Raw genomic sequence first — 26,188 nt, forward strand, 5'->3', positions numbered from 1 at the left:
TCAGTTCACACCCGCCCGTTTTTCAGAGCTTGTTCTGATGCTATTTCTCTCGGCCACATGGGCTAGGAGAGGCCACTCGGTTTTCCATACTGAGGGGTCCCTCGGCCTCGCGCCTGGAGGGAGGTGTGCCCCCGGGATGAGCGCCGGGAAGGCGCCGGCTATGCCTTCCACACCTGGCCCACGACCGGGTTCCAGGGATTTTAACTTAGTCAAACAGGCCCCGCAAGGCCACCCGTCCAGGCCACAGATATGCCAAGCGGAGGCTAATCTGATCGTCCTTGGTGCCAGCACATTCAAGTCCGTCACGTGTGGCCAGCCTGCAGTCATGTGGCACCACGGGGGCAGCTGTATCAACAGGCCCCTGGGGGACCCGCGCGCGTGACGCGGCCGAGAGATTGAGTTTCAAACTTGGGAGAAGGAAAGCGTGAGTGTGAAGGGAGACGGGAGCCCTCTGGTACAAGAGTTGTTAGCAGGCCTGTGTGGGGAGCACACGTCCTCTACTCAGGGCCTGTGTTCTTAGAAAGCTCGCTGTCCCCTGCTGTTGTGCAATCACTGCTGCTGGTGACCCGTGCGTCAGCCAGGTGTACCTTGAGGTCCACCCTCATCTCACTGACACTTGACCAGGGTATCTCCACGTAGACGCACAACATCCTCGGGATGCAGTATCTATATTGTTATAATGATGAAAAAGCCCCCTAATAGGGGCGCCTGGGTGGCTCCGTGGGTGCCGTATCCGACTCTTGGTCTCGGCCCAGGTCGTGAGGATCCCAGGGTCACGGGGATCTCAGGGTGCCACGCGGTGCCTGCTTCAGATTCTCTCTCCTTGTCCCTCTGCCCCTGCCCTGTTCTTACACAATTACTCTCTCTGTCTCTTTAAAAAAAAAAAAAAAAGCCATATGATTAAAAAGTCGTTTTCTGAGTTTGTGGCAGCACGTGTCCTCTGGGTGACAGGTGTATCTGGGTGGAGCGATGGGTTCAGGCCCCTGCTCCACGGTAATCAGCTGTGAGGTCAATTTTTGCCTTTGGGCCTCAGTTTCCTCTCCTGAAAACTGCCTGGTTTTGAGCCTCCCCCTTCTCCCATCTTCTTCTGTCTCCCGCCTTCTCTGGGCTGCTGGGAACACGCAGAAGAACCAAGGGTGTAGGGAACATGGTACCACAGAGGCCGGCACAGAGTGAGGGTGTCAGTGTGGTCCACTAGGGCGACAATCAGCAGCAGCGAGGGCAGAGGTGGTCAGAGCCTGGGCTGTGGCTGGTGGGAAAGTCCACATGCGGCCTCTGGGACCAGCGCCCCACTAAGTCCCATGCAGGACACCCCCCCCAAGCCCAGGCTCGACCCCCGCCCCCACCCCCCCCCAGTGCTCGGAGCCCCGGGGACGTCCCTGTCGCCTCCCTGACCCGGAGAGCGGCTCCTCTCCCCCTGGGGAGAATGAGCAGCTCGTTCTTTACCTGTAGTGAGGCCCACGGGAGCACCTACTGAATCAACGGGCGGGGGGGGGGGGGGGGCGGCAAGGTGCTCGCACTGCATGACGCTCAAAGTGATGGGCGTTAAGTGGTGAGCGGTGCGCGGAGCTGCCGGGAGGCGCGTGAGGCCGGCGGCAAGTGGGCGGGCACGTCCCCGGGGCCCCGCACAGGTGCACCCGGGCTGGGCCTGACCCACCTCCAGTGCGCCCCGACCTCTGCTGCGGCGGGCACGTCCCCGGCACCCCCCCCCCCCCGCCGCGCAGGTGCACCTGGGCTGGGCCCCCACTCACCTCCAGTGCGCCCCGACCTCTGCTGCGGGCCGGCAGGTTCCCGGTTCACCGCGCCCCCCCCCCCTCCCCGCGCAGGTGCACCGGGCTGGGCCCCGACTCCCCGCCACGGCGCCCCGACCTCTGCTGCGGGCCGGCAGGTTCCAGGTAACGCGGCGCCAGGTGAGCCCATCCCAAGGCTCCGGGCTCCGGGAAGGGGAGCCGCGGCCGGCTGGGCTGTGCGGGCACCCGGGGGCCGCAGGGGGGCCCGGCGCGGAGAGGGGGGCGGCCCCGCGAGGGCCTGCGGCGGCGCTGGAGCCGGCCTGCCCCGGGCTCGGCCGCGGGGTCCCCGGGGCCGCAGGAGGGCCCCACCCGCCCGGTCGCCGGGCCCCAGCGGGCGCTGCGCCCCCCGCACCCGGGTCGGGCGCCCAGAGGGACCGGCTGAGCCCTCGCGCGCACCCCGGAGCCCCTCGCCGCCGCCCCCCACGTCCCAAGGCTGCGCGCCCAGGAGGGCGGGCGCTCCTTCTCCCCGGATTCCGGGCGCGCTCGGTCCCCGAGGCGGCCAGGTCGGGCTCCCTCCCCGTCCTTCCCTCCCTCCCGCCCCTTCCCTCCCTCCCTGCTCCCCCCTCCCCACTCCTTCCTTCCCCCCTCCCGCCCCTTCCCTCCCTCCCCGCTCCCCCTCCCCATTCCTTCCCTCCCCCCTCCCGCCCCTTCCCTCCCTCCCTGCTCCCCCCTCCACTCCTTCCCTCCCTACCTCTCCGCTGCCTCCCTCCTCCTCCCCACTCCTTCCTTTCCCCCTCCCGCCCTTTCCCTCCCTCCCCGCTCCCCCCTCCCTGCCCCCCTCCCCGCTCCTTCCCTCCCCGCTCTTCCCTCCCCGCTCCCCCCTCCTTCCCTCCCCGCTCCTTCCCTCCCTCCGGCCCCGCCCTGCCCTCCCGGCGCCGCCTCCGCCGGCCAGTCCGGGGCCCGCCCTCCGCGGCCCGACGCGCAGGTGGGAGCGTGCGGTGAGGGCCGCCGCCCCGAGGCTGCCCCGCCCGGGGCCCAGGTCGCGCAGGCCGCAGCCCAGGTGAGCGCTGGGTCCCCGCGGGCCGGGCTGCGGGCGGGGGCCGGGCGGGGAGCCCCGCGGAGGACCGAGCCGAACCTGCGGAGCCGGCGCGCCGAGCCCGGTCCGGGGAGACTTCTGGGCCCCCCTGTACCCCAAGGCAGCAGAGCCTCGGGCAGGTGAGCTGTGCGGGTTCGGGACACGGTGCTGCGGAGCGGGCCCTGGCCTGGGGAGAGCAAACGTAGGTCGGTATTTGGCAAAGCCTGGACTTGGCACCTGTGGAGGGTGCGCCCTGGGACACGGACACACGGACAGACCCACAGGCCACTTGGACGAGGGAGCCGCACGTGTGGCCACCGTCCAGGCCGCTTGTCCATGGAAAAGAGCTCCAGGTCCAGTTTTAGGCTTCTTCTTACTTTACCAGTATTTGGGGAATTTGCCTTAAGATACTGGAAGCCAGACAGCCCCGGTGGCTCAGTGGTTTGGTACTGCCTTTGGCTCAGGGCGTGACCCTGGGGTCCTGGGATCCAGTCCCACCAGCGCCGGGCTCCCTGCGTGGAGCCTGCTGCTCCCTCTGCCTGGGTCTCTGCCTCTCTCTGTCTCCTCTCTGTGTGTTCTCATGAATTCTCCTCTCATAAATAACCTCTCAGAAATAAAATCTTAAAAAAAATAAAGACATTGGAACTCGCTTCAGAGTTGAAGGTACCAGGAATTCAATGAATTCCTGATAGGACTTTGTAGTGGAGAATCACCCTTATCTGTGGAACCAGTAACAGAGATTACAGGACTCAGATTTCTGGTTTTTAAATTAGTGCAGTATTTTAAGTGTCTGTCTCAGCTTTATCCCATCTTTTTTTTTTTTTAAGATTTTTATTTATTCATAAGAGGCAGAGACACAGGCAGAGGGAGAAGCAGGTTCCCTGCAGAGAGCCTGATGCAGGACTTGATCCCTGGATCCCGGGATCACGCCCTGAGCTGAAGGCAGAGGCTCCACCACCTACCCCCAGGCACTCTTATCCCATCTTACACACAGTCTGTCCAGGTTTAACCTGGAAGCTCATTTCCCTCCTATATTTCCTTCTTCTCCAACTTCCTTCTGATACCATTACACTTTTTCCTGGAAAAGTACTTCCTGGTCTACAACCAGCCATTTGTTCTCTTTACTTAAACCAACCCTCCTCGGACATGGTCGGGGTTTGCTGGGGGGGCCTTGGCTTTACAGCCTCAACCTTGAGCTCCTGCATATGATGACGGATACAAAAGACGGAATATTATAAGTTTTCTTCCCTTGAGCAAGTCAAATGGTCTTCACACACGAGTTGTCTTTTCCAGTGCCCCAACTTGAAGGGTCCTGGTGAAATATCCCACCATCAGGGTAAGACAGGTTACCTAAGGTGATAAAGGCAACCTGCAGAAACTAGACAACTGGTAACCACCGATTTGGGTTCCTGTGATTATATGGTGACAGCAGCGGGGCCTTGGGTGATCTCATGGGAGGGGCCTCCCCACTGGATTTCACTTATACTCTGCCTTCAAAGTCAAGTTCTGTTGTGTTTAGTGCTTTTAACTGGTGATTTGATCGGCTGCTTACTTTTAACTGAGCCTAAATGTTTTTGTGGAAGTGCGAGGCCCCGTTGCAGGAGGGTACGTGAGAGGTGACCCACACACAGAGGCTGCGCCTGACCCGCGGTGCCAGGCTCCCCAGGGTCCCCCCGGGCCAGTCAGATTTCAGACCCCAGGCAGCCCCAGCACCTGTGTGAGAACTCAAGAGTCACATTTTGACAGAGTTAACTTAAAACCCACCAAGCCCACTGTGTCGTGTTCCCGAACCGCCCTCCCCTTCCGTGGAAAGGGCTGGACTTGGGCCTCCGGCGGGTGTCCCAGCCTTAGAAGAAAACAGGGAATGGAAAGCTGCCACAGCCTGAAGCAGGAAACGGGAAGTTAGCTACTGAACCGAGATTTATCGATTTGGAAATAGAGCAGCTGTGATGAAACATGGGACGTCCGTAAATCAGAAATAATCCCTGCAGTTCTTCCCTCACACTCACCATTGCTTTGTGGGGTTTTTTGTTTTGTTTTGTTTGCCCAGGGAAGTGAGTTTGTAAGACTCATAACAGGAAAAGCCACACCCAGCTACTTTTGTTGTATGGGCTTTGTTGTCATTGCTTTTTTTTTTTTTTTTAAAAGACACTCTTAGGTGCCTGGTAATTGCATTTCCTCTTCTTAAATATCTTCGTAAAATGGCATATTCAGGAGTTTCTGAATGCCAGTGCTTCTGACTCATGGACCAACTCATTGTATCATTTGCATGGAGTTCTGCTCCCTGTGATTTCATCCCAGTGTGATTTCTGAAATGGCCAGGGCGGGTCAGGACACCTGTGCCCACCTTAATTTGGTGTCTGGTTATATTTTCAGAGCTGGTGAGACCCCCGGAGGGAAGGCAGTCTGTCCCGCCTGTTCTGGGCAAGGGGCCGTCTGGCCATGTCACCCGTGGCTGCTGCTGAGCCGGACGGGGCCCAGCGCAACAGGTGCGTCAGCAAGCTCATCTTCTTCCTTTTTGTCTTTGGTGCCATGCTGCTGTGTGTGGGGGTGCTGCTGTCCATCTTTGGGTTCCAGGCATGCCAGTACAGAATCTTCCAGGACTGCAGCGTGGTGCTGAAGGTCGCTGGGCCGGCCTGTGCCGCGGTAGGGCTGGGGGCCGTGATCCTGGCCCGCTCCCGGGCCCGGCTTCAGCTCCGGGAGAGCCGCCTGCGGGGCAGTCCGGCGGACCCCGACCGAGACTTCCTCTGTGGGGAGAGCCGCCAGTTTGTCCAGTGCCTCATCTTTGGGTTTCTGTTCCTGACAAGTGGCATGCTCATCAGCATCCTGGGCATTTGGGTCCCCGGCTGTGGCTCAGACTGGGCGCAGGAAGCGCTGAACGAGACGGACTCTGCCGACACAGAGCCGCAGATGTGTGGATTCCTGTCCCTGCAGATCATGGGGCCCCTGATTGTACTCATGGGGTTGTGTTTCTTTGTGGTGGCCCACGTGAAGAGAAACAACCTGCACGAGGGCCAGGATGCCTCCGAAAATGAGGACCCGCAGATCCGGAGCTTGGAGCCTGTCCAGGTCACCGTAGGTATGTGGCTGTTGGTCCTGTGCTCGCACGTATCACGGTGGCGGTTGCATCAGGGCTTCACTGGGTGGCCCTCGCTCTGGCCTACTTTCTCTCTTCTCTCCGTCCCTCTCACACACACATGCACGCAGGCGCACACATGTGTGCGTGCACAGCGCTGCCACCGTGAGAAGCCGCAGGAGAACCCTAGTGCGTGCTCATCATCTCCTTCTAACACTTCCTTATTAATTACTTGAGCAAGAGCTTTGGGACATGAAGTCATGACCTTGACTGAGGTCACAGAGCAAATGAAGAGGAACATGAGAGAAAGTACTAGGATAGCCTGGGAGCCTTTGGCCACCTAGGAGGCCTGCCAAGTGCCGTTGGTACCTAGGGTGCGTCGTATTGGACGTGTGGGGTCCCGTCCCAGGATGTCCCTGGCTGGCTGTCCTTCCTAAGTCTGTAACCTCTTATGGCTTTGGTTTCTGTGGCTGTAAGATGAGCGTTGCAACGATTCCTGGCAGCGCTAGCGTTCTAGGATTCTGTATCCCCAAGTCGGCCCATCTTCTGTGTTTTGGGGGCGAGGGCTATCTGCACCGTTTCCCACAATGTTCATTTTCTATGACGTTATCCTTGGCCTCGGGGTGGAGGCGAAGCTTGGAAACGGTGGCACAGAGAAAGAGGAAATGTGATCGCACCTGTCTCTTCTTTCACCCACGGAATGTCGAGAATTGACTTCTGTGTTCTCTGGGTTCTGCAGAAGAGTGGGTCACTGTTGCCCCAGCGGCCTTGGCCTCAGTTTCACACAAAGGAGAAACCCCATTGCTGCTCATTTTTGAAAAAACACCCCCCCCCCCCCCAATCTCCTACTTCTGCAAGGGAAGAGCTCTGAAGCTATAGCCTTGGCCTCTAAAGGGCTAGGCCGGGAGCTCTAGGGGCAGAGGCCACGCAGGCACCAGAGGAGCATGGTGAGCGAGACGTCTGGTCCAGGCTGCCTGCTGCAGGAAGCGGGGCTCACGTGGGAGCTCCTGGCCTGCCAGCCTCACGTGGCACCGGCCTTGGACCTTGGAGCACGAGGGCAGATGGATTCACAGACAAATCCTGGGGCCGGGGTTGAATCTCCCAGCCGACTGCATATTTATATATTTGTGGTGACCACAGCAATATTGGTTATACATTAATAACGGCTAACACAGACCGAGGGGTCCCTCTGGGACCAAATACCCATCCAAGTGCTCCTTGGGGTCTGCTGCTTCCCAGTTTTTCACACCCACGGCAACCCAGTGAGGCAGGTACCCTCAGTACGTCCATGTTAGAGATGAAGGGACCCAGGCACAGGGATGTCACGTAACTTGCCAGGGTCACAGACCAGCAAGTGGCAGAGCCAGGATCCAAACCCAGGCAGGTGGGCACACAGGTACTATGGCCCCACGTAGCACCGGCCAGGGCCCCCGGGCCCCGGGCTGTAACTGTTTCCACTGGTTTCATCCTTCGCCCAGTGTTGCGGGGAGCTGTTACGTGACTTTAGGGCTCACCCCATGGTGTAGATGTGCTCAGTCCTCTTTGGGGAACACGGGGGGTGGAGGGGACAAGTAAATACGCTCACTGATGCTCACGGTGTTCTGAGTTGGGAGCATTTCGATGTGTGCCCTTTGGGGTGGCGATCAGGGGATCGTGGGGTCCAGCCTCCCTCCTGATGGCTGGAATTGGGGGCAGCAGAAAGCAGGGACACAGTGACTCCCGGGGGGTTTCCTCCCGAGGTTGGCGCTCCATCACGCAAAATCTTTTCCGTTTAACCCTGTAAGTTCCATCAAACCTGGCAGCCTAACTCCTCGTCTTGGTCTCCTTTGATATAGTTCGGGGTAGGCTTTACATTTTCAGAAGTCCTGCCTCTAACCTAATGGATAAGAATCTAGGCGTTGTCCCTCGACGGTCGGCCCTCCCTTGCGAGGGACTGGAGGATAGAGGCGATTCTGGGCTCAGTCCCAGGGTCCAGCTGCTCCCAGAGGGGGTGCGCCTCCTCCGCAGACACAGGATCCACCCACTGTGGGCGCGCTGGGCGCTGAGTCCCGGGTCCAGGTGCAGGGGTGTGAGGTGGCCCTTCCTGGAGGACGTCTGCTGTCAACCCAGGGGGCCTCCAGTACTGCAGGACGTAGTGAAGGGGCGCCCCAGGGGATGGGACTGCTTTCAGGGAGAGTGGGCTGCAGGGCCTGGCGGCGGGAGCTGATGGGCAGAGGCTCCGACGGGCCTCCTGGACTGCGGGCAAGGGGCGGGGGGCCTGGGGCTTGGGTGTTGGCGGGGGAGGTGACCGGCCTGCTCCGGAGGTTCACTGCCAGCCTGGGCCTGTGAACAGAATGAACCCCCACAACCACTGAAGACAGCTGGCTTTAGGTTGGCGTGTGCATTGGAGACTCTAGTCGGCCGTTCAGGGGTGCCTGGGGTGCCGGGGTGCCGGTGTATGGGGGTGCCAGGGTGCAGGGGTGTCGGTGGTAAGGGGGTGTGGGAGTGCCTGTGTTCAGGTGGGTGGGGGTGGGAGGGGGTGCCAGGGTGCAGGTTTGTTGGTGTGGGGCATGAGTGTGGTGCAGGGGTGCGGGGATGCGGGCGTTCAGGGAGTGCAGGGGTGTAGGTTTGTCGGTGCACAGGGGCGCAGGTGGTGGTGCAGGGGTGCGGGGATGTGGGCGTGCGGCGGGGGGTGCAGGGGTGCCTTTGTTTGGGTGGGCAGGGGTGCCGGGGTGCGGGGTGGGCAGGGAGCAGGGGTGCCCCGACGTCTGCAGGAGCCCCTCCTCGAGCAGCACCGTCCCCAGCAGCACCCGAGTCTCCGCTTCTGCGGCAGGTGCACTTAGGGATGGTGGGCAGGGCAGGTGCGGCAGGTGGGGCCCGGGGATGGGGGGGTCACGGTGCCTGCTCGGGCGGGAACCCGGGAGCGGTAAAGCGGCCTGTGCGCCCCTGTGCAGACGCTTCCCCCGGCGCTGATGACCGTCGTCTGTCCCTCATGTTTCCTGAGCTGTCCCGTGGTGCCGCCGGCCGAAGAGAGGTACCCTCAAACCTCCGCGTACTGGGGCTGCCACACGTCTAGAATGTTCTGGGCAGCCCCCGTGGCGGGGTCTGTATGGGGACCTGAGTGCAAGTTAGAGCTTGCACGTGGAGTCTGTGTCTCCTGTGCAAAGGGTGTCCTATGTCTGGAGGGAACCGTGGCCACAGAAAGGCCGAGGGCCCAGCCCACCCGCCAAAGGCAAACAAGCTTCCCTTGAGAGCGCCTGTTGCCTGTACCGCGTGGTGACCCGGGTGGGAAGAGCCCCGGAAGCGCACCTGCTGGGCGGCAGTGACCCGGGGGCCTCAGCTCCTCCCCGGGGGGCTCCCACCGCCCGGAGAACCGCACTTCCTCCAACTGCCAAGCGGTGATGACTTAAAATCTTAAGTTGAGGATGAGGAAAGCTTTGGAGCAGGAGGCGCCCGGAGGACGCGGGCACTTCACCGAGGGGTCTAGCTCAGGCCCATCAGGAAATACTGGTTTGGGATCCCTGGGTGGCGCAGCGGTTTAGCCCCTGCCTTTGGCCCAGGGCGCAATCCTGGAGACCCGGGATCAAATCCCACGTCGGGCTCCCGGTGCATGGAGCCTGCTTCTCCCTCTGCCTGTGTCTCTGCCTCTCTCTCTCTCTCTGTGTGACTATCATAAATAAATAAAAAATTAAAAAAATATTAAAAATATCTTCATCATAACAACATAATTATTAAAAAAGAAAAAGGAAATACTAGTTTGCTGCTGGAAGGAACTGTGGTACCGTCAACGTAACATAAAATTCACCATTTTAAGCATTTTTCAGTGTACAGTGACATTAAGCACCTTCCCAGTGTTTGCAACCATCACCACTATCAAGTTCTAGAAGCTTCTTTTTTCTTTTTATTTATTTTTTAAATATTGTTTTTATTTATTCATGAGAGACACAGAGAGAGAGGCAGAGACCCAGGCAGAGGGAGAAGCAGGCTCCATGCAGGGACCTGATGCGGGACTCGATCCCGGGACCCTGGGGTCACGCACTGGGCCAGAGGCAGACGCTCACCACTGAGCCCCCGGGTGCCCCTAGAAGCTTCTCTTCGCCAGGGAGGAAGTGCCCCATTGAACACTCACTCCAGTGCCCCCATCGCCCCGCCCCGGGCCACCTTCACTTTCCGCCCCTGTGCATTCGATGGGCGCACGTTTAAATTCCGGAGGTAGCCTAGGTGTTTTGACCTTTTATATTCACGGGCCCAATGCATCATTCACCCGCTTACTCCTGCTGCTGTGCACCTGCTCCTCGGCCGTGCTCACTGGAATGCTGTTTCCCTAGGTGATGCCGTGATCCTATTCCCGCCGCCGCCACCGCCCTACTTTCCTGAGTCCTCGGCTCCTGCGGCGACTCGAAGTCCTGGGGCTGACGGTTTGCGTCTAGATGAAAATCCACCTTCGTATTACAGTATTTTTAACTATGGGTAAGACTTCTGCATTTGAACTTCACGAGTAGGCGCGTTTCACGTGTTCAGGCCTGAGCCCAGGCCAGGTGAGGTCTGTAAGGCTGCAGGCGCAGACATCAGAGGCCGGGGGCTCTGTCGGAGGACGGCCTTCGCAGAAGAGCGCCCTTCAGGAAACTCTGGGGCAGCGCATACATTAAAAATGACAACAGCGATTGCACCGGGTGGAGCGTGAAGCCCTGTGCGGGCATCTTGAGGTCCTCCTGGCTGCGCTGATCCTCCACGTGTTGAGCCCCCGAGCCGGGCCTTGGGGCGCCCCGGGCCATGTTGGGCTTTGCCACGTTAGGTCACGGGGAGACGTACATGGGGGTCATGGGAAGAAGCAGGCTCCATGCAGGGAGCCCGACGCGGGACTCAATCCTGGGACCCCGGGGTCACGGCCTGGGTCCAAGGCAGAGGCTCCACCGCGGACCCCCCCCCGCCCCGGGTGCCCTGGGAGTAGGACCCGGGCAGGGCTGGGGTGGCAGCCACCTCACCCGCCCCTCCACGTCTGAAGGCCCGCATTCCTCTTGCACGACAAACGGGGGGTTGGGCTGCAGGGGCACAGATGGGATCGTCCTGCCTGGACGGTGGACGGAGGCTCTGCACGGCTGCGTGATCCTCTTGGGGGATTTTTATGTTCTTTTCTCCGACCATGAGCTTCCCCCAAGCCCTCGGTGAAGGCCTGTTAGCCTACCCACGGCCCTGGTCCCCGCCGCCGTGTGATTTCTGTCACTGCAGTAGGGGGGAGCGGGGCCCACCGCAGGTGCACAAGGGGCTCGGGGGCTAGGACCTTGGTCCAGGTGGTGTGTTCTGGAAGCTCCCGCCCGGGCCTGGCCCCCTGACCCATTTGCCTTGGCCTCCGTCTGCCTCCCGCGGCCCCACAGTAGCCTGCGGAGACCAGGCCTGAACCCAGGCCAGACGAGGCTCCCCGCAGACTCCCCCATGACAAGGGCAGCAGTGGGGTGAGGTCTCTAATGTGACCCGAAGGGCGGGGTGGGGGGAGGGCACCCAGGTGTGCGTGTCACCGTGGCCCCAGAGGCGCACAAGCCGCCGCTGGCCGAGAGCGCCGCTCTCAGGTGCGTCCTGGGGCCCGACCTGTCCCCCCTTCTCCCTCCTTTTCAGTCGGACCCCAGCTCCTGGGCGCCAGGGCGCGGCCCCCGAGGCGCATGGCGAATCCATATACACCATTTCCGGGGCTGCTGCGGCCCCCGACACCCTCCCACCCCCCGAGCTGCCTCCCAGGTACGAGGAGAAGGAAACGGCGGCCGCCTCGACGCCGACCCTGGGCTCCGGGCCTGCCGCGCCGTGAGCCGTGCACTCCGCTTCCGTTTTCTGGAAAACTGATGGCTATTTTATTTAATTTGTTTTTTAATAAAAAGAAAAAAAAATACCACGGCACTGGCTCCATCCTGATTTCCCTGGGACTGTGGCATCAGCCCCAAGGGAAGGTTCTGGAAGAGGCTGTGCTCAGGCCGTGGCCTGGCCCACCCGCAGCCTGTTCCCTCGTTTGAGTCGGTGGATGAAGAAGCCACGGCTCTGACGCTGCATAACTCGTGTCCCAAGGGCACTGCCGCCAAACTGTGGGACCGGCTTTTGAAACCCTCTGGCTGGTGCTGTCCCCCCGCCGTCCTCCCGCTGTCCCCTGCTGTCCTCCCACTGTCCTCTTGCCGTCCCCCCGCTGTCCCCCCACCATCCTCCTGCCACCTCCCGCTGCCCCTGCTGTCCCCCTCCGACCCCACCGTCACCCCCGCCGCCCCACGCTGTGCTCCCAGGCCCCGTCTGGCCTTCCCCACCCTCTCTTTTGTCCTCCCCCAATCCCCTTTCTTTCTTCCGTCGTGCATGTGCAGTGACACTTTCAGAAGATGAATTTCTTCTTTTTTGTACTTAAAATTGTATTTCTTTTTGACACAGAGAGAGCGAGCAGGAGCAGGGGAGGGGCACAGAGAGGGGGAGAAGCAGCCCCCCTGCTGAGCAGGGGACCCCAATAGGACGTGGGGCTGGAACCCAGGAGCCCGGGGTCATGACCTGAGCCAAGGGCAGCTGGTAACCATCGCGGGGCGACGGGCAGGTGCCCCCAGGGTGGGATGTGTGGGCCCCTGGGATAACTGGACTCTCGGGAGGGGGCGCGGGAAGGACGCGCCTCTGCTGCAGTGTCCTGGGCCCGGCTGCCCAACTGCCACCCACCCACCGGCAGAGGCCTGGGTGCCGGTGGGCGCCGGCCAGGGCTTAGGTCCCGCCCGCAGCAGAGGGAGCTGCGCTGGCGGTTCTGCGGGACAAGCTGACTTGCAGGAAATGCGCACTGGTAGCGGGCACGTGGGGGTGGCCCTGCCGGGGCAGCGCAGGTGGCACCTCCGGACGCCTCTCCGTGGCCCAGCGGGCAGGGGCCTGAGGGCGGGACCCGGGCGCGAACGCTCCAGTCTGGCCTCCGGTGACCACGTCCCTGGGAATCGCCCGCGGTAAGTGGGGGGCGGCCTCTGCTGCTGCCGTCCGCCCCTGGATGGCAACACTTACTGGGTTCAACTGCTCTTAAGGTTCGGCTGCTTTTTTTTTTTTTTTTTCCTTTCCTGGAAGGTTAATTATTCACATTTTAAAATTAGAACCCCGGGTAGATGATTACCACTTCCTTCTGCTGTTATTTGTTTGAAATGATTAAGCTGAAATTTCTAGGTAGACTGACTCCGTTTTGGACCAAGACCTTCCAGAGGCTCGGGCGGGGCGGGGGAGGGGGGGCCTGTAACCGAGGGCTTTTACCTTACAAGCCCATGAAATGAAAATGCAACCAGAAGTCCGTGGGCGCTGGTCTGCCCTTGGGGAAAGGACGGCTGTTGGGCCAGGGAGCAGGGTGGTGGGGGCAGCAGGGTGGTGGGTGCAGGAGGGTGGTGGGCGCAGGAGGGTGGTAGAGGCAGCAGGGTGGTGGGTGCAGGAGGGTGGTGGGTGCAGGAGGGTGGTGGGCACAGGAGGGTGGTGGAGGCAGCAGGGTGGTGGGTGCAGGAGGGTGGTGGGCGCAAGAGGGTGGTGGAGGCAGCAGGGTGGTGGGCGCAGGAGGGTGGTGGGCGAAGGAGGGTGGTGGGCGCAGGAGGGTGGTGGGCACAGGAGGGTGGTGGCCACAGCAGGGTGGTGGGCACAGGAGGGTGGTGGAGGCAGCAGGGTGGTGGGTGCAGGAGGGTGGTGGGCGCAGGAGGGTGGTGGCCACAGCAGGGTGGTGGGCACAGGAGGGTGGTGGGCACAGGAGGGTGGTGGGCGCAGGAGGGTGGTGGCCACAGCAGGGTGGTGGGCACAGGAGGGTGGTGGAGGCAGCAGGGTGGTGGGTGCAGGAGGATGGTGGGCGCAGGATGAGGCCACGTTACGCCCGACGGCACGACAAGTTATCGCAGCCCTGGGTGCCCTCGGCAGAGCCCAACATCACCACCCCCCCGCCCCAAGGTCTGTGTCCTGGGAAGGGGCCGGTGTGCCCTCACACGTGCCTGGGGCAGCCCCCCACTCCGTCCCCCTGGCCTGTTTCTGGGGTGCCCCCTTCAGCCCCGGAAAGGACCTAGGACCACGCTCCAGCGCCGAGAGGTGGCCGCTCCTCCCGCAGCAGGTTGCTGGCTGGGGCTCCTTCTTCCTTCCAACTGCACTTCAGTTCTACTACCGCTATCAAAATGACGGAACGAAGTAAAAGAGTTTTTGGAGCCTTTTAAATCCTTAAAAAATGTGTATTTCATTAAGCCCAAACGTAAACTTAGGGTCATGCATCAGAGGTCACTGAAACAATTATTTTTCTTCCTGTTGCTAATCTGATACACGATTGGGGTCATTTATCCCCATTTATATTTAATATTAAAATTAATTTTGCTTCTGGATTTAATTTATTTTTTTTTAATATTTACCATGACCTGAACCAAGATCAAGAGTAGGATGCCCAACCAGCTGAGCCACCCAGGCACCCCAATTTAATTTTATTTCTGAACACATAAAACATATACTATATTAAAAGGTGGACATGGAGAGACCCTGGTTCCATCCGTGACTCGTCTCCTCCGTCCCACCTACCCCTCCAACTCATCATGCCTTTTATTAGTTTCTGTTTTGATGCACATGCTCTTTTTCGATATGCATATATTTCACAATACTTATATATAATGCATAATGTCTTATGTATGAAAAGTAACATACGTTGCAATGTGGGTGCAGTATAGAGGATAGGATATAGTACCTTATGGGCGCATGTACATGCACGCACACATGCAAATACACGCTGCCCTGCCCTTTGCTTTTCTCACCTAATGATCCTTCTCCATAACGACCCTGGGGACGGAGATCTGCCTAATTTGGCGGTATCGCTATGTAGTACCCCATTGTGCGAATACTCCCTAGTTTCTTCAACTATTCTTCTAATTCTGCACATTTACGTTGTTTCTGGTCTTTTAATATCGTAAGTGATGTCATAGCAAAGACCCTTGAATTCCATGGGCTTTGAGACGACTACCGAAAGGCGACACTTCAGGATTAGGGTGACCGCGTTAACTCTAGACCTGTCTCAACAACGCTTAAAAGTAGGTCTTCAAAGATTCAGGTTGATCCACATACAAACTCACTCAAAACTCAACAATCTTTGAAACAAGGATAAATGCCTTTGACTTTTTAGACCAAGTTTATCAAGACCTTCACTCATGAATGGATTTTGAGATTTGTAAAATGCTTTTTTCTGAATCCTTTTCTACATCATACTTTTTGGTAAATGCCTGAATATTCCCCCCCGCCCCCCGACACACACACAAGCTCAGACTCAAGGCAGGGAGTTCTCTGTCACCGTTTCTAGCCAACGTTCTGCAGTGGTCCTAACCATTGCCAAGAGTCAGGGGGAAAAGGGCGCATGCATTGGAAAGGAAGAACTAAATCATGGTTGCAAACATAGAAAATCCTCAGGAAAAAAAAAAAAAAAAGAAAATCCTCAGGATTCCACAGAAAAGCTAGTGACACCCAAAAGGGAGACCTAGTAAGGATGGAGGACACAAGGTCAACATACAGTGATCACTTATATGTCCCATATTTCAGCACAAACAATTATTTTATTATTTGTTTTTTTAGCACAATTATGAGATGAAATATTATTTACAAGGTCAAAAGATTAATGTTTCAGATAAGTGTATATATAGGTATCTGTGTATATGTGAAAATGATAAAACTGTTGAAATTAAACATGCTCCAAGTGAATGGACATATTTTCCATGTTCATGCATTGAAAGAATCAATATTGTCAAAATGGCAGTTTTCCCCGTGGATTTATTGATTCAAAGCAGTCCCAATCCCAATCTCAACAGGCATTTAAAAAAATAAAAATTGGGAAGCTTATTACAAAATTCACGTGAAAATGTGAAGGACCAGAAGACTCAAAAGAATTCTGGAAAAGAAGAACCAATGTGGAGGACTTACACACTGATTTCAAGAGCTACTATGATATCTTGGTAATCTTTGTGATCTTAGCAGAGGATACACCATGGACTAGATAGAATAGAGTCCAGAAGTAGACCCACGTATCTATCTATGGTCTATTTTTTTAAGGTAATCCAATGGGAGGCAAACAGTTTTCAACAAATGATGCTACAACAACTGGATATATGTATGAAAAAAACCTTAACTCCCATTTGACACTATATATAAAAATGAACTGTAAACGGACTAGGGATCTAGATATAAAAGCTAAAACTACAACACTTCTAAAAAAAACATAAAAGAAAATCTATCTTAGGGTAGGCAAAGATTTCTTAGGATACAAAAAAACACCAATCTTGAAAGAAAATATTGATAAATTGGATTTTATTGGAATTAAAAATTTCTCCTCAAAAGATACCGCTAAGAAAGTGAGAAGTCAAGTCACTGGAGGGAATTATAATGCATAAATCTGGCAAAAAGATTCATAGGTGCAAGTCAACAACAAATAATAACCCAAGTTTTAAAAGGGCAAATATTTGAAGAGACAGGTCACGAAAAGAATATATAGTTGATCCTTGTTTATTTTTTTTAGATTATTTATTTATTTATTCATGAGAAACACAGAGAGGAGAGAGAGAGAGGCAGGGACACAGGTAGAGGGAGAAGCAGGCTCCATGCAGGGAGCCCGACGCGGGACTTGATCCCGGGTCTCCAGGATCACGCCCTGGGTTGAAGGCGGCGCTAAACCGCTGAGCCACCCGGGGCTGCCATATATTTGATCTTTGAATGGGATGGGCTGGGCTCCCAATCCCCAGTGCAGTCAAAAATCTGTGTATAACTTTTGACTCCCCCACAATTTAAACTACTAACAGTTTACTGTTGACTAGAAGCCTTAACCAATAACATAAGCAGTCCATTCACACATATTTTGTATATTATATGTAGTATGTATTCTTATAATACAGTAATCTAGAGAAAGGAAAATGTTAGGAAAATTATAAGGAAGGGAAAATATCTTTACCGTGCTGTAAAAAAATCCGCATATAAGTGGACCTGCACGATTCAAATCCATGTTGTTCAAGGGCCACCTGCATGTAAGTCGGCAATGAACACGTGCAAGGACGTATAACTTCTCTGGTTATTTGGGACATACAAATTAAAACCACACTGAGATACCACTACACACCCAGTAAAATGGCAAGAAGCAAAACGATTTTTATTTTTATTTATTTATTTTTTAAAAAGATTTTATTTATTTATTTATTTATTTATTTATTTATTTATTTATGATAGAGAAAGGGAGAGAGACAGGCAGAGACACAGGCAGAGGGAGAAGCAGGCCCCATGCTGGGAGCCCGACGCGGGACTCGATCCCGGGACTCTAGGATCGTGCCCTGGGCCAAAGGCAGGCACCAAACCGCTGAGCCACCCAGGGATCCCCATGATTTTTAAATATTAAGCATTGGTGAGGCTGTGGAGAAACTAGAACTCTCAAATATTCCTGGTAAGAGGGTGACATGTCCTAAAAACACTTTGGGAAACCATCTGGCGGCTTCTTACAAAGTTAAACATACACTAACTATATGATCCACCAATGCTAATTCTAGATTTTCACCAAAGAGAAATGAAAACATATGTCTACACAATGACTTGTACATGAATTTTCATAGTAGCTTTAATCATAATAGCTTAAGATGGAAAATAATCCAGATGTTCACCAATGAGTGAATGGATAAACACACTGGTGCATTCCTACAACGGCATGTTACTCTGCGACACAAAGGAACAAGCTGCTTGTATACACAACAACATGGATGAATCTCAAAAATATTATGCTGAGCAAAGGAAACCAGACACCGAAGAATATAAGCTATATTACTGGATTTCTGAATTTCTTGCCCAGGTAGAGCTGTCTATGGTGATAAAAATCAGGATCAGTGGTTGCCTGGGGAAGGGGGTGGTGAATGGGTGATTGGTTGCAAAAGTGGCCCGAGGGAACGCTTTCTATATTTTGATGGGAGTGGTTGCTGTAAAGGTATAATATTTCATTTTTTAAAGATTTTATTTATTCATGAAAGACACAGAGGAGATAGAGAGAGGCAGAGAGACACAGGCAGAGGGAGAAGCAGGCTCCATGCAGGGAGCCTGATGTGGGACTTGATCCCGGGTCTCCAGGATCATGCTCTGGGCCAAAGGCAGATGCCCAACTGCTGAGCCACCCAGAGATTCCCTATATATATATTTCAAAACCCAAACTGTACACTTTAAATGGATGCATTAAAATTATGTTAATTTTACATCAGTAAACAAAAATTTTTAAATAGGCTCAAAAGAGGGGCACCCGGGTGGCTCAGTCGGTTAGGCATCTGCCTTCGGCTCAAGTGATAATCCCGGGGTCCTGGGATGGAATCCCACATGGTGCGCTCCCTGCTTCTCCCTCTGCCTCTCCCCCTGCTTGTGCTTTCTTGCTGTCTCCCTCTCTCAAATACATAAATAAAATCTTAAACAAATAAAATAAATAGACCCTAAAGAAATAATAACAAAACATAATGCGTGACTCTCAGCTGAATCTTGATTTGGTGAAAACAAAGTTATAAGAGATTCTTAGGTTGATTGAGAAAGTTTGAATAGGGCCTGGCTCTTATATCATATTGCAGAATGATTGTTCGTCTTCTTAGGGGTGCTAATGCTTTTGTGGTTGGAGAGAAGCAGGTCCTTACTCTCAGATGTATGCTGAAGTGTTTAGGATTGAAATATCGGGATGTCTACAACTTATTTTCCAGGGGTTCAAAAAGAATAAAAATATGTACCACTTTCTTACATCGTGCACAAAAATAATCTCTAAATGCATTCAAGACTCAAATGTAAGGCCTGAAACCATAAAACCCCTAAAGGGAAACCCAGGTACTAATCTCTTGGATATCCCCCGGGGCAATATATTATAGGACGTGTGTCCTCAGGCAGGGGAAACAAAAGCGAGCTATTAAGACTGCACCAAAATAAAACACATCTACACAGGGAAGGAAACCATCAACAAAGTGAAGAGGCGATCTACCTACCGAATGGAAGAAGATACTTGCAAATGCTGTATCTGGTCAGGCATCAACATCCAAAATAAGTGAAGAACGTACACAACTCAAGACCAAAAAAACCCCAAACAATCCAATTAAGAAATAGGCAGAGGATTTCAACATCTTTCCAAAGACGGCCTGCAGACGGCCAACAGACAACACGAAGAGGTGCTCAATGTTGCTCATCATGACGGGAATGCAAAGCAAAACCACATGACATATCACCTCAACCAGTCAGAATAGTATCAGAAAGAAAAATGTCAAGCGTTGGTTGGCGAGAAAGGGATTCTCATGCACTGCTGTTGGCAACTGATGCCACCACTCTGGAAAACTCTATAGAGGTTCCTCAAAAAATTAAAAATAGAACTACCGTAGGATCCAGTAAATTCTACTACTGGGTATTTGCCCAAAGAAAAACGAAAACACTAATTTGAAAAGACCTACACACCCCGATGCCTATCACAGCACTATTTACAACGGCCAAGATAGGGAGGAAGTTCAATGTCCATCGACACACGAACGCATGAAGACGATGTAGCAAATACACAAGGGAATACGGCTCAGTCACGTAAAGGAACAACTCTTGCCATTTGAGCACGGACGGACCTAGAGGGCATCCTGCTAAGTGAAACAGTCAGACAAATGCAAATACCGCAGGATTTCACTTACATGTGGACCCAACAGAATAAAATAAAACAAAAGCAAACAAAGAAAAGGGGGCAGAGGACGCAGAGAACAACCCGGTGGTCCCTAGCAGCTGGGGTAGGTGAAGGGGGGACCAAGAGGTACAATTCCAGTTATAAATAGGTCGCGGAGATGACAGGTACGCATAGGGAACCGAGCCGGTAACATCGTAATGGGGCTGTGTGGTGACAGATGGTGGCGACCCCGACCACGGCGAGCACCGAGCGATACACAGGCTCGTTGAGGGACACACGCACACAAATACAGAGATGGGACAGCTGGCAGGGCTTAAAAATTATTGAAGAATTTGGAGGGTATATAGATTTTCAATGTTCTTTCAACTTGCCTGACTTTGCGACATTTCCCGACACCTCATAATAATAATAATAATAATGACAATAACAACAACAACAACAACAACAACAACGACCGTAATTGGGGGAAGAAGGGCTAATGTGGAGGCTTACTCTCACATCTACAGGTTTTTCTTAGACCAAGACACTCGTGACTATAGGACTAGAGTCGCGATTTCCCCTGAATTCTGCTGTGCGCTTGTTTTTAAACAGAATCCCAGCAACAACGCACGTGAAGAAGCCCCAGGTGCCGCTCTGCTGGCCTCCTGGCTTCCTTGGCTGCTCGCAGGTGCAGGGAGGGCCTCAAAACCTGTGCCGGGAGCACCGGGCCCCGGTAGGAGGGAGGTGAACGGCAAACCAGCCCCCCGCCCCCCGGCACTGTGCTCCCTGGCCCGTCCTGCCTGAACCCCAAAGCCTCGAGCCAACGCATGGGCGGGAACGAGGCCCAGGTGCCCCTGTTTGCTCAACGGGGAGAACCAGGGTTGCAGGACACCTTCTAGGAGGCGACATGCACCTTGCACAAGGTTGCAGCTGTGCTCGAGAACTTGGGCTCATGGAGACCCCGAGACACTGCCCGGGGCCCTGGGGACGGGTGGGCGGGGGTCGGAAATGAGGAAGCACTTCCTTGGGGCAGCAGGTGTTTCACAAGTAGGGGAGGGCCAGGGACCCAGAGAGCAGAGCGTGGTGGGGGGGCGTGCCTTCCCAGGTGGGCAGGTGCCCCTCGGGTGTGCATGTTTCACAGGCCCCCCACTGAAGTTGCAGGCTGTGGACGGGGCGCTGGATCAGGCCGCTCTGTCAGCTGGGGTTCAGAGCCAGGGGGTCTCCCCGAGTGGGGTGAGGGGTTGCACAGGACAACAGGGGCGTGGGCGCTAGCAAAATTTCAAGAGCTTGGATGCAGTCGCATGACGGCTGTTGGGCAGGAGGAGAGGGCGCCAGCGTCTGGAGACCAGAGCGGAGAGGCGAGGGAGGGCAGACGGACCATTGGGGGTGGGCAGGATCCTAGCCCCGGAGCGGAGGGGGAGCAGGAGAGCGTCCCTGGATGCAGGGCAGCCCGGCCGCCGCTTTAGGACCGACTAACAGCAGTGCCTGTTGGCCCCCCGTGCTCTGCCGAGCAAGGATGCGGCCTCAGCTGGAGACAGCGGCGATGCCACCAGGGCTGGAACAGGAATTGTGCCCCTGGAGAGGTCTCTGCGGAGCCAGGAGGCTGACCTGCTGTAGCCCTGCGCCCTCATGGCCTTGGCTGGAGGGTCTCCTTCCGGGGGTGGAGGCTCCCCCTGGGGGCGTGCGGGGCCGGGCTGGGGTCGGCTGCGAGCCTCTAGCAGCAACAGTCACGATAGCTGCGTGGCGTCTGAGCGAAATGTAGGAACAGGCTGTCCCAGCTCCCCTGGGAGAGACCATCTACCCCGGCCTTGGCTGACCAAGAGCTTCATGGGCTCCAGGAGGTGAGAGGTGGGAGTCACCAGGGTCGCTCTGGGGCTCCCCCACTTGGGAATGTCTAACTGCGCCGGGGTCTGCTCATTTCTTTTTGATTTGGAAGATAAAGCGCACGACTTGGGGAGAACTAGCTGGAATGCAGAGAAGCGTGTGCCGCAGCCCTTTCCTTGGCACGGGGAGCAGAAGCGGCAGCAACAGCAAACAGAAGCATCTGGAAAGAGTCTCCACGAGGATCTGCAATTGGCCACGGTGGTTTTTAAGGCAGAAGCTACTGAAAGTCAGCCTTCCTGAAGTATAACCGTGTCCTCTCCTTGCTCATGGCGTCGACTTGTAAATTTTGTCCGCACGGGATCAACCGGGCAGCTCTCGAGGTCTCCTTGCCCTCCTTCCATACAGGGCACCCCAATCTTAGCCTCCCCGCCTCTGAGAACATGATGGCCTATTCTGTGAGCCTGAGCACACGGGCCGGGGGTCCCTTCCTGCCGCAGCGACCCACTTGCTCTGGCCTCCCGGGGGCCCCTCCGTGGGGAGGCTGCCCCAGTCGGATGCCCACCTGGGGGCGTGCTGGGGGCGCTGGGGGCCAGCAGGGCAGCTGCATCTCTACGAGGCTGTGAGCCGGGCCAGCGGTGATCAACGTCTCCAGTTACAACTACAACCAGCGGGATCAGTGGTGAGAAAGGCAGGAGTCAGGCTGCAGCAGATACGGTGGGGGGTGGGGGGGACACGCGACATACCTGGTTCCCACCACTGACCGGTGAGACCTCGGGGCCAAACGAGTAATCGAGTAATCGCTCTGAGCCTTGGCTTCCCCGACCCTGAAGTGAAAGGACTAGATGGAGCTGGCTCCCTCTTTACCTTTTGTTTTGGAACTTCATTCTGCAGGACAGCGCCTCACACTCCTTGACCACTTGCTCTCCTCACCCTTATGAGGTTTCCACTCTTCCCCCTCCCAACCCTCCCCCTGCCCTGCACCCCCACCCTTGCTTTCCCCATTCTCAGCACTAATCTCTTTTCTCCCAATAGGCAACCACATCAATGTGAAATACATTTACTGTTAATTAAGATGTAGTATTTGCTTATTTATTTATTTATTTTTAAGATTTTATTTATTTATTCATGAGAGTCACACAGAGAGGCAGAGACCCAGGCAGAGGGAGAAGCAGGATCCATGCGGGGAGCCCGACGTGGGACTCGATCCGGGGACCCCGGGGTCACGCCCTGGGCTGAAGGCAGACGCTCGACCGCTGAGCCCCCCTGGGGCCCCTCATGTATGGATTTTCAATTTGCATGCGTTGTATTGCACGACAGGCTTTATTTTACTCCCAGCACTTTTTGACTCTGAGCCCCACTTCCCAGTACCCTCAGGATGTCGGGTGTCGGTCTGCACGGTCCCTCCGCGGTGCCACCAGAAGCATAGTATTGCAGGGCGTCCCGTTGGCCCGCGTTCCAGCCAAGTGGAGGCCAGTTATTGATGGGCTTTCTGGAGCAACAGGGAGGAGGAGCATGTACCTTTAATGCCCCCCAAACTGTGGGGTCTGGGTCGGCAGGAGGGGACTGCGGGGAGTCAACGCAGTGTCGGAGCACCCTGGGCCCTGGGCCCCGTAGCCCGGCAGGTATGCAGCCTGGGGGCTCCCCTCCTCCAGACTTCAGGCCCCACGGCAGTGCCCGCGTGCCCGGCCAGAGACCGGCCTCGGACGGGCCACCGACCTGAGCTCAGCCCCCTTCCCGGGCCACCAGCTGGGCCGCTGTGTCGACGGCAGGGTGGGGGCAGGGGGCAGCCGCGGGACCCACATTGCTCCTCCTCCGCAGTGGCCCTGGATGGCCTGTGCCTGCCCCCAGGTCAGCCCCCCTCCCCCTGCCCCAGGAGGCAGACCCAGCTGGAGGGCCTGTCCCCTCCCGGGTGCGGCTCGGGGCAGGCCTCTCTGTGAAGTCCGGGGACAAGGGCAGCACAGGTGCCTCACATGCCCCCGCGGGACCCCCTCACCTAAGCTTTGCACAGAGGCGCCTCCGACTCTATTCCAGGCCTCAACCATTTCTGCTCCTTTGATGATGCAAAAAACGAACAAAAGCCACAAGAAAATGTACACAACGAAAACGGACAAAGATGTAAACAGACACACATGACGACAGAGGCCTGCGGTCTCCAGCCGCCGTCAGTCTCCCCATCTCAGCTGTGTCTCTGCTGGTGCCTAATTTTCTCTTTCGCATTTTTCAAGCTTCCGGAGAGGCTGACGCCCTGGCAGGACAACGTCCACGCTCTACCTCTGTGACGCCTTCGCCGCCGCAAGAGGCGCACTGAGCCTAACAAGCAGGAAGGTCGGCCCTCAGGCCTGGGAGCAGCTGAGCCTTAGTCCCCAGGCTACGGTTTCGGGGTCTCCTGACACGGAGAGCCTGGGCGCCCAACCCTACTAGGGACCAGCTCCCTGAGTACCCGAGGGGGAGCTTCAAGAAATGTAGCAATGGGCACCCGGGTGGCTCAGCGGTGCAGTGTCTGCCTTCATCCTAGGTCGTGACCCCGGGGTCCTGGGATCGAGTCCCACATCGGGCTCCCTGCATGGAGCCTGCTTCTCCCTCTGCCTGTGTCTCTGCCTCTCTCTGTGTCTCTCATGAATAAATAAATAAAATCTTTAAAAAAAAAAAGATGTAGCAAAATAAGATCATCACTGCTGACGGTCACCGAGCCTCCTAGGCCACGTGCTCCTGCATAGTCATCTCACCTGACCCTCGGACCGGCCAGGCTACTACCTTTTATAAACGAGGACACTCAGCTTCAGTCTAAGCAGCTGACCCAGCGACACAGCGAGTCATTAGCGGCGCCAGGCTTTGGATGCAGAGGAGCCTCCGGTTGCGCTGTGCGTGGGTGGGCTGGTTCACGAGCACACGCGCACGATGATGCACATGCGGGCCTTCTGGTTGATACACGGTCGTCATTTTAAGAACAGTCTCAGAATCATAGGTTATTAGAAGTGACAGGCAACCCAGAGATGGCCTGACTTACCCCCCAACACGCACATGCACACAGAGAAATGCAAAGAAAGAAAAAGGAAACGGGGGACTTGACTTAGGGAAATAATCCTCCATTGAGTAGCATCAGAATCACCGGGTTAGAACACAGATCTCAGGACCACAACCGCGGTGGGTCGGGGTAGGGGGGCAGATCTGCACTTCTGACAAGGTCTCGGCTGAGGCTGTCTGGCGGTGGCACCGTGAGCACCCTGCAGCCGCGGGGCTGCGTCGGCCACACTGAGGACCGCGACCCGCTGCCCTTGTCATGTAAACGTGCTTAGCGATGCCAACGAAGCTCAGCTGGCATCCCTGGGGGCATGCTTACCGGAGTCCCTTGTTCTGGGGCGCCCCTCCCGCCGGGAGTCCTGGCCCTGTGCCCTGACCCTGAGGATCCGCGCGGCACCTGCTGTTATATGGCACAGCTGCCCTAAAACAGAGACCCTCTGGGTGTCAGTCACTCCCTGGGTCCTTCAAGGCGCACGCCCTCGCACTGCGGTTCACGCGTACACGGATGCTGCGTGAGTCTGGGAGGCGCCCGGCCGATGCACACCTGCCCCCCAGGTCCTCGCAGCGAGCCGCCCCCGGGGCTGCCTCGCTGCCTCTCGGTGTCGGTGTCCGTGTCGGTGTCGGGCCACCCACATTCCCGCCCTTCCACGCCTGCGCAGCTCAGCCCCCGGGAGGTCCCCCTGCCACCGCGTGCCCTCTGCCGAAGAGCGGTTACATGACAGTTGAGGAAAACGGGCCCCGCACGGCTGCTTGGCCGGATAACACACTTCCCTGCGGCGGGGCGTGATGGTCAGGCAGGGGATGGGGGGGCGCAGGGTCCCCGCCTGGCCCCCGCACCCCCTCTTGGCGTTCTCCGGACCCACTGACGCCCTTTTCTGTGTGACCGCAACCCAGCAGCCGCCGAGCACCGAGACTTCGTTCTGTAAAAGAGCAACGCGGCCACCTGCTGCCAGAGAGAAGTTCAAGTAAGTAAAACACGTTAGCCGTGGACAATTCTCAAGATTGAGATCCCCCCACTATTCACCGTCCACGGCCTCGTAGACACCAGACACTGACTTAGGTGCAGATCCATCTCTCAGGGGTGAGCTTCCAGGCACTTGACATCATGCACGCGCGTGTGCACACACACAGGCTCCCACAAAGCAATTTCCTTCCCACCCACAGTGTGTTCAATCTAATGTTTTGCTAACAAATGCATGACCATGCTTGGTTTCACTTCCCACCAGAGTTCTTTGATAACCTCTGAAAGCTAGTTTTTGTGGTTTTCTGTGTCACTTTTCATTGATTTCTTTGAGCTATAATCCTTCCAAAGTGATAATTTTTAACTGAGACTGTGGGTTGGTGGTTAAAAACAGGAAGCGTGATGGGCACATCTGACAATAGTGAAAATATGCAAGAAACTCCAGGGAAGTTCAGGACTTGATATTATTATTTTTTTTAAGATTTTATTTTATTTATTCATGAGAGACACAGAGCTAGAGAGAGAGGCAGAGACCCAGGCAGAGGGAGAAGCAGGCTCCATGCAGGGAGCCCGATGTGGGACTCGATCCCGGGGCTCCAGGATCAGGCCCTGGGCTGCAGGCAGCGCTAAGCCACTGGGCCACGGGGGCTTGATATTATTGATAATGGTGACAGTGCGCCCCGTGAGTCCCCCGGAGAGCTTGCCTGGAAAGAAGGATGAGGTTACCACCCAATATAAGTGAACGAGGAGACACATGTGGTTCATCTAAAATCTTGAAACGCGCCTGGAGGCCCATGTGGACCCAAGTTCGAGCAGGATCACAGACGACACGGTGAAAAAGTCAGTGTCTGGAAGGTTGTACTCGCGCAGGAAGGCAGGACCCTCTGTCCCACGCGCTCCTGGATGC

At 56.1% G+C, this 26,188-nt stretch overlaps 1 protein-coding gene across 4 annotated transcripts; it reads left to right on the forward strand.

Annotated features, from left to right (window-relative positions):
- Nucleotides 1-1,799: 1,799 nt before the first annotated feature.
- On the forward strand, nucleotides 1,800-11,744 carry TMEM171 (transmembrane protein 171). 4 transcript variants are annotated; one of them, XM_072826783.1, is made up of 4 exons: nucleotides 1,800-1,910; nucleotides 5,182-5,884; nucleotides 10,189-10,330; nucleotides 11,474-11,744. In XM_072826783.1, exons 2-4 carry the CDS (start codon nucleotides 5,248-5,250, stop codon nucleotides 11,658-11,660), a joined length of 966 nt encoding a protein of 321 aa, XP_072682884.1. In that variant the 5' UTR covers nucleotides 1,800-1,910; nucleotides 5,182-5,247; the 3' UTR covers nucleotides 11,661-11,744. The 4 variants fall into 4 exon arrangements, with proteins under 4 accessions (XP_072682884.1, XP_072682882.1, XP_072682883.1 ...); XM_072826781.1 differs by lacking the exon at nucleotides 1,800-1,910 and adding an exon at nucleotides 2,665-2,790; XM_072826782.1 differs by lacking the exon at nucleotides 1,800-1,910 and adding an exon at nucleotides 2,806-2,945.
- The last annotated feature ends 14,444 nt before the right edge of the window (nucleotides 11,745-26,188 follow it).

Source organism: Canis lupus, chromosome 5 (assembly GCF_048164855.1).
Source record: "Canis lupus baileyi chromosome 5, mCanLup2.hap1, whole genome shotgun sequence".
In the NCBI taxonomy this organism is placed as follows: Eukaryota; Metazoa; Chordata; class Mammalia; order Carnivora; family Canidae; genus Canis; species Canis lupus.

Coding starts and splice junctions, on each gene's coding strand:
- TMEM171 (XM_072826783.1), top strand. CDS start 5,248: ATGTCACCCGTGGCTGCTGCTGAGCCGGACGGGGCCCAGCGCAACAGG. Junction 5,885..10,188: donor GCCTGTCCAGGTCACCGTAG/GTATGTGGCTGT, acceptor CTGTTTCCCTAG/GTGATGCCGTGATCCTATTC. Junction 10,331..11,473: donor TACAGTATTTTTAACTATGG/GTAAGACTTCTG, acceptor CCTCCTTTTCAG/TCGGACCCCAGCTCCTGGGC.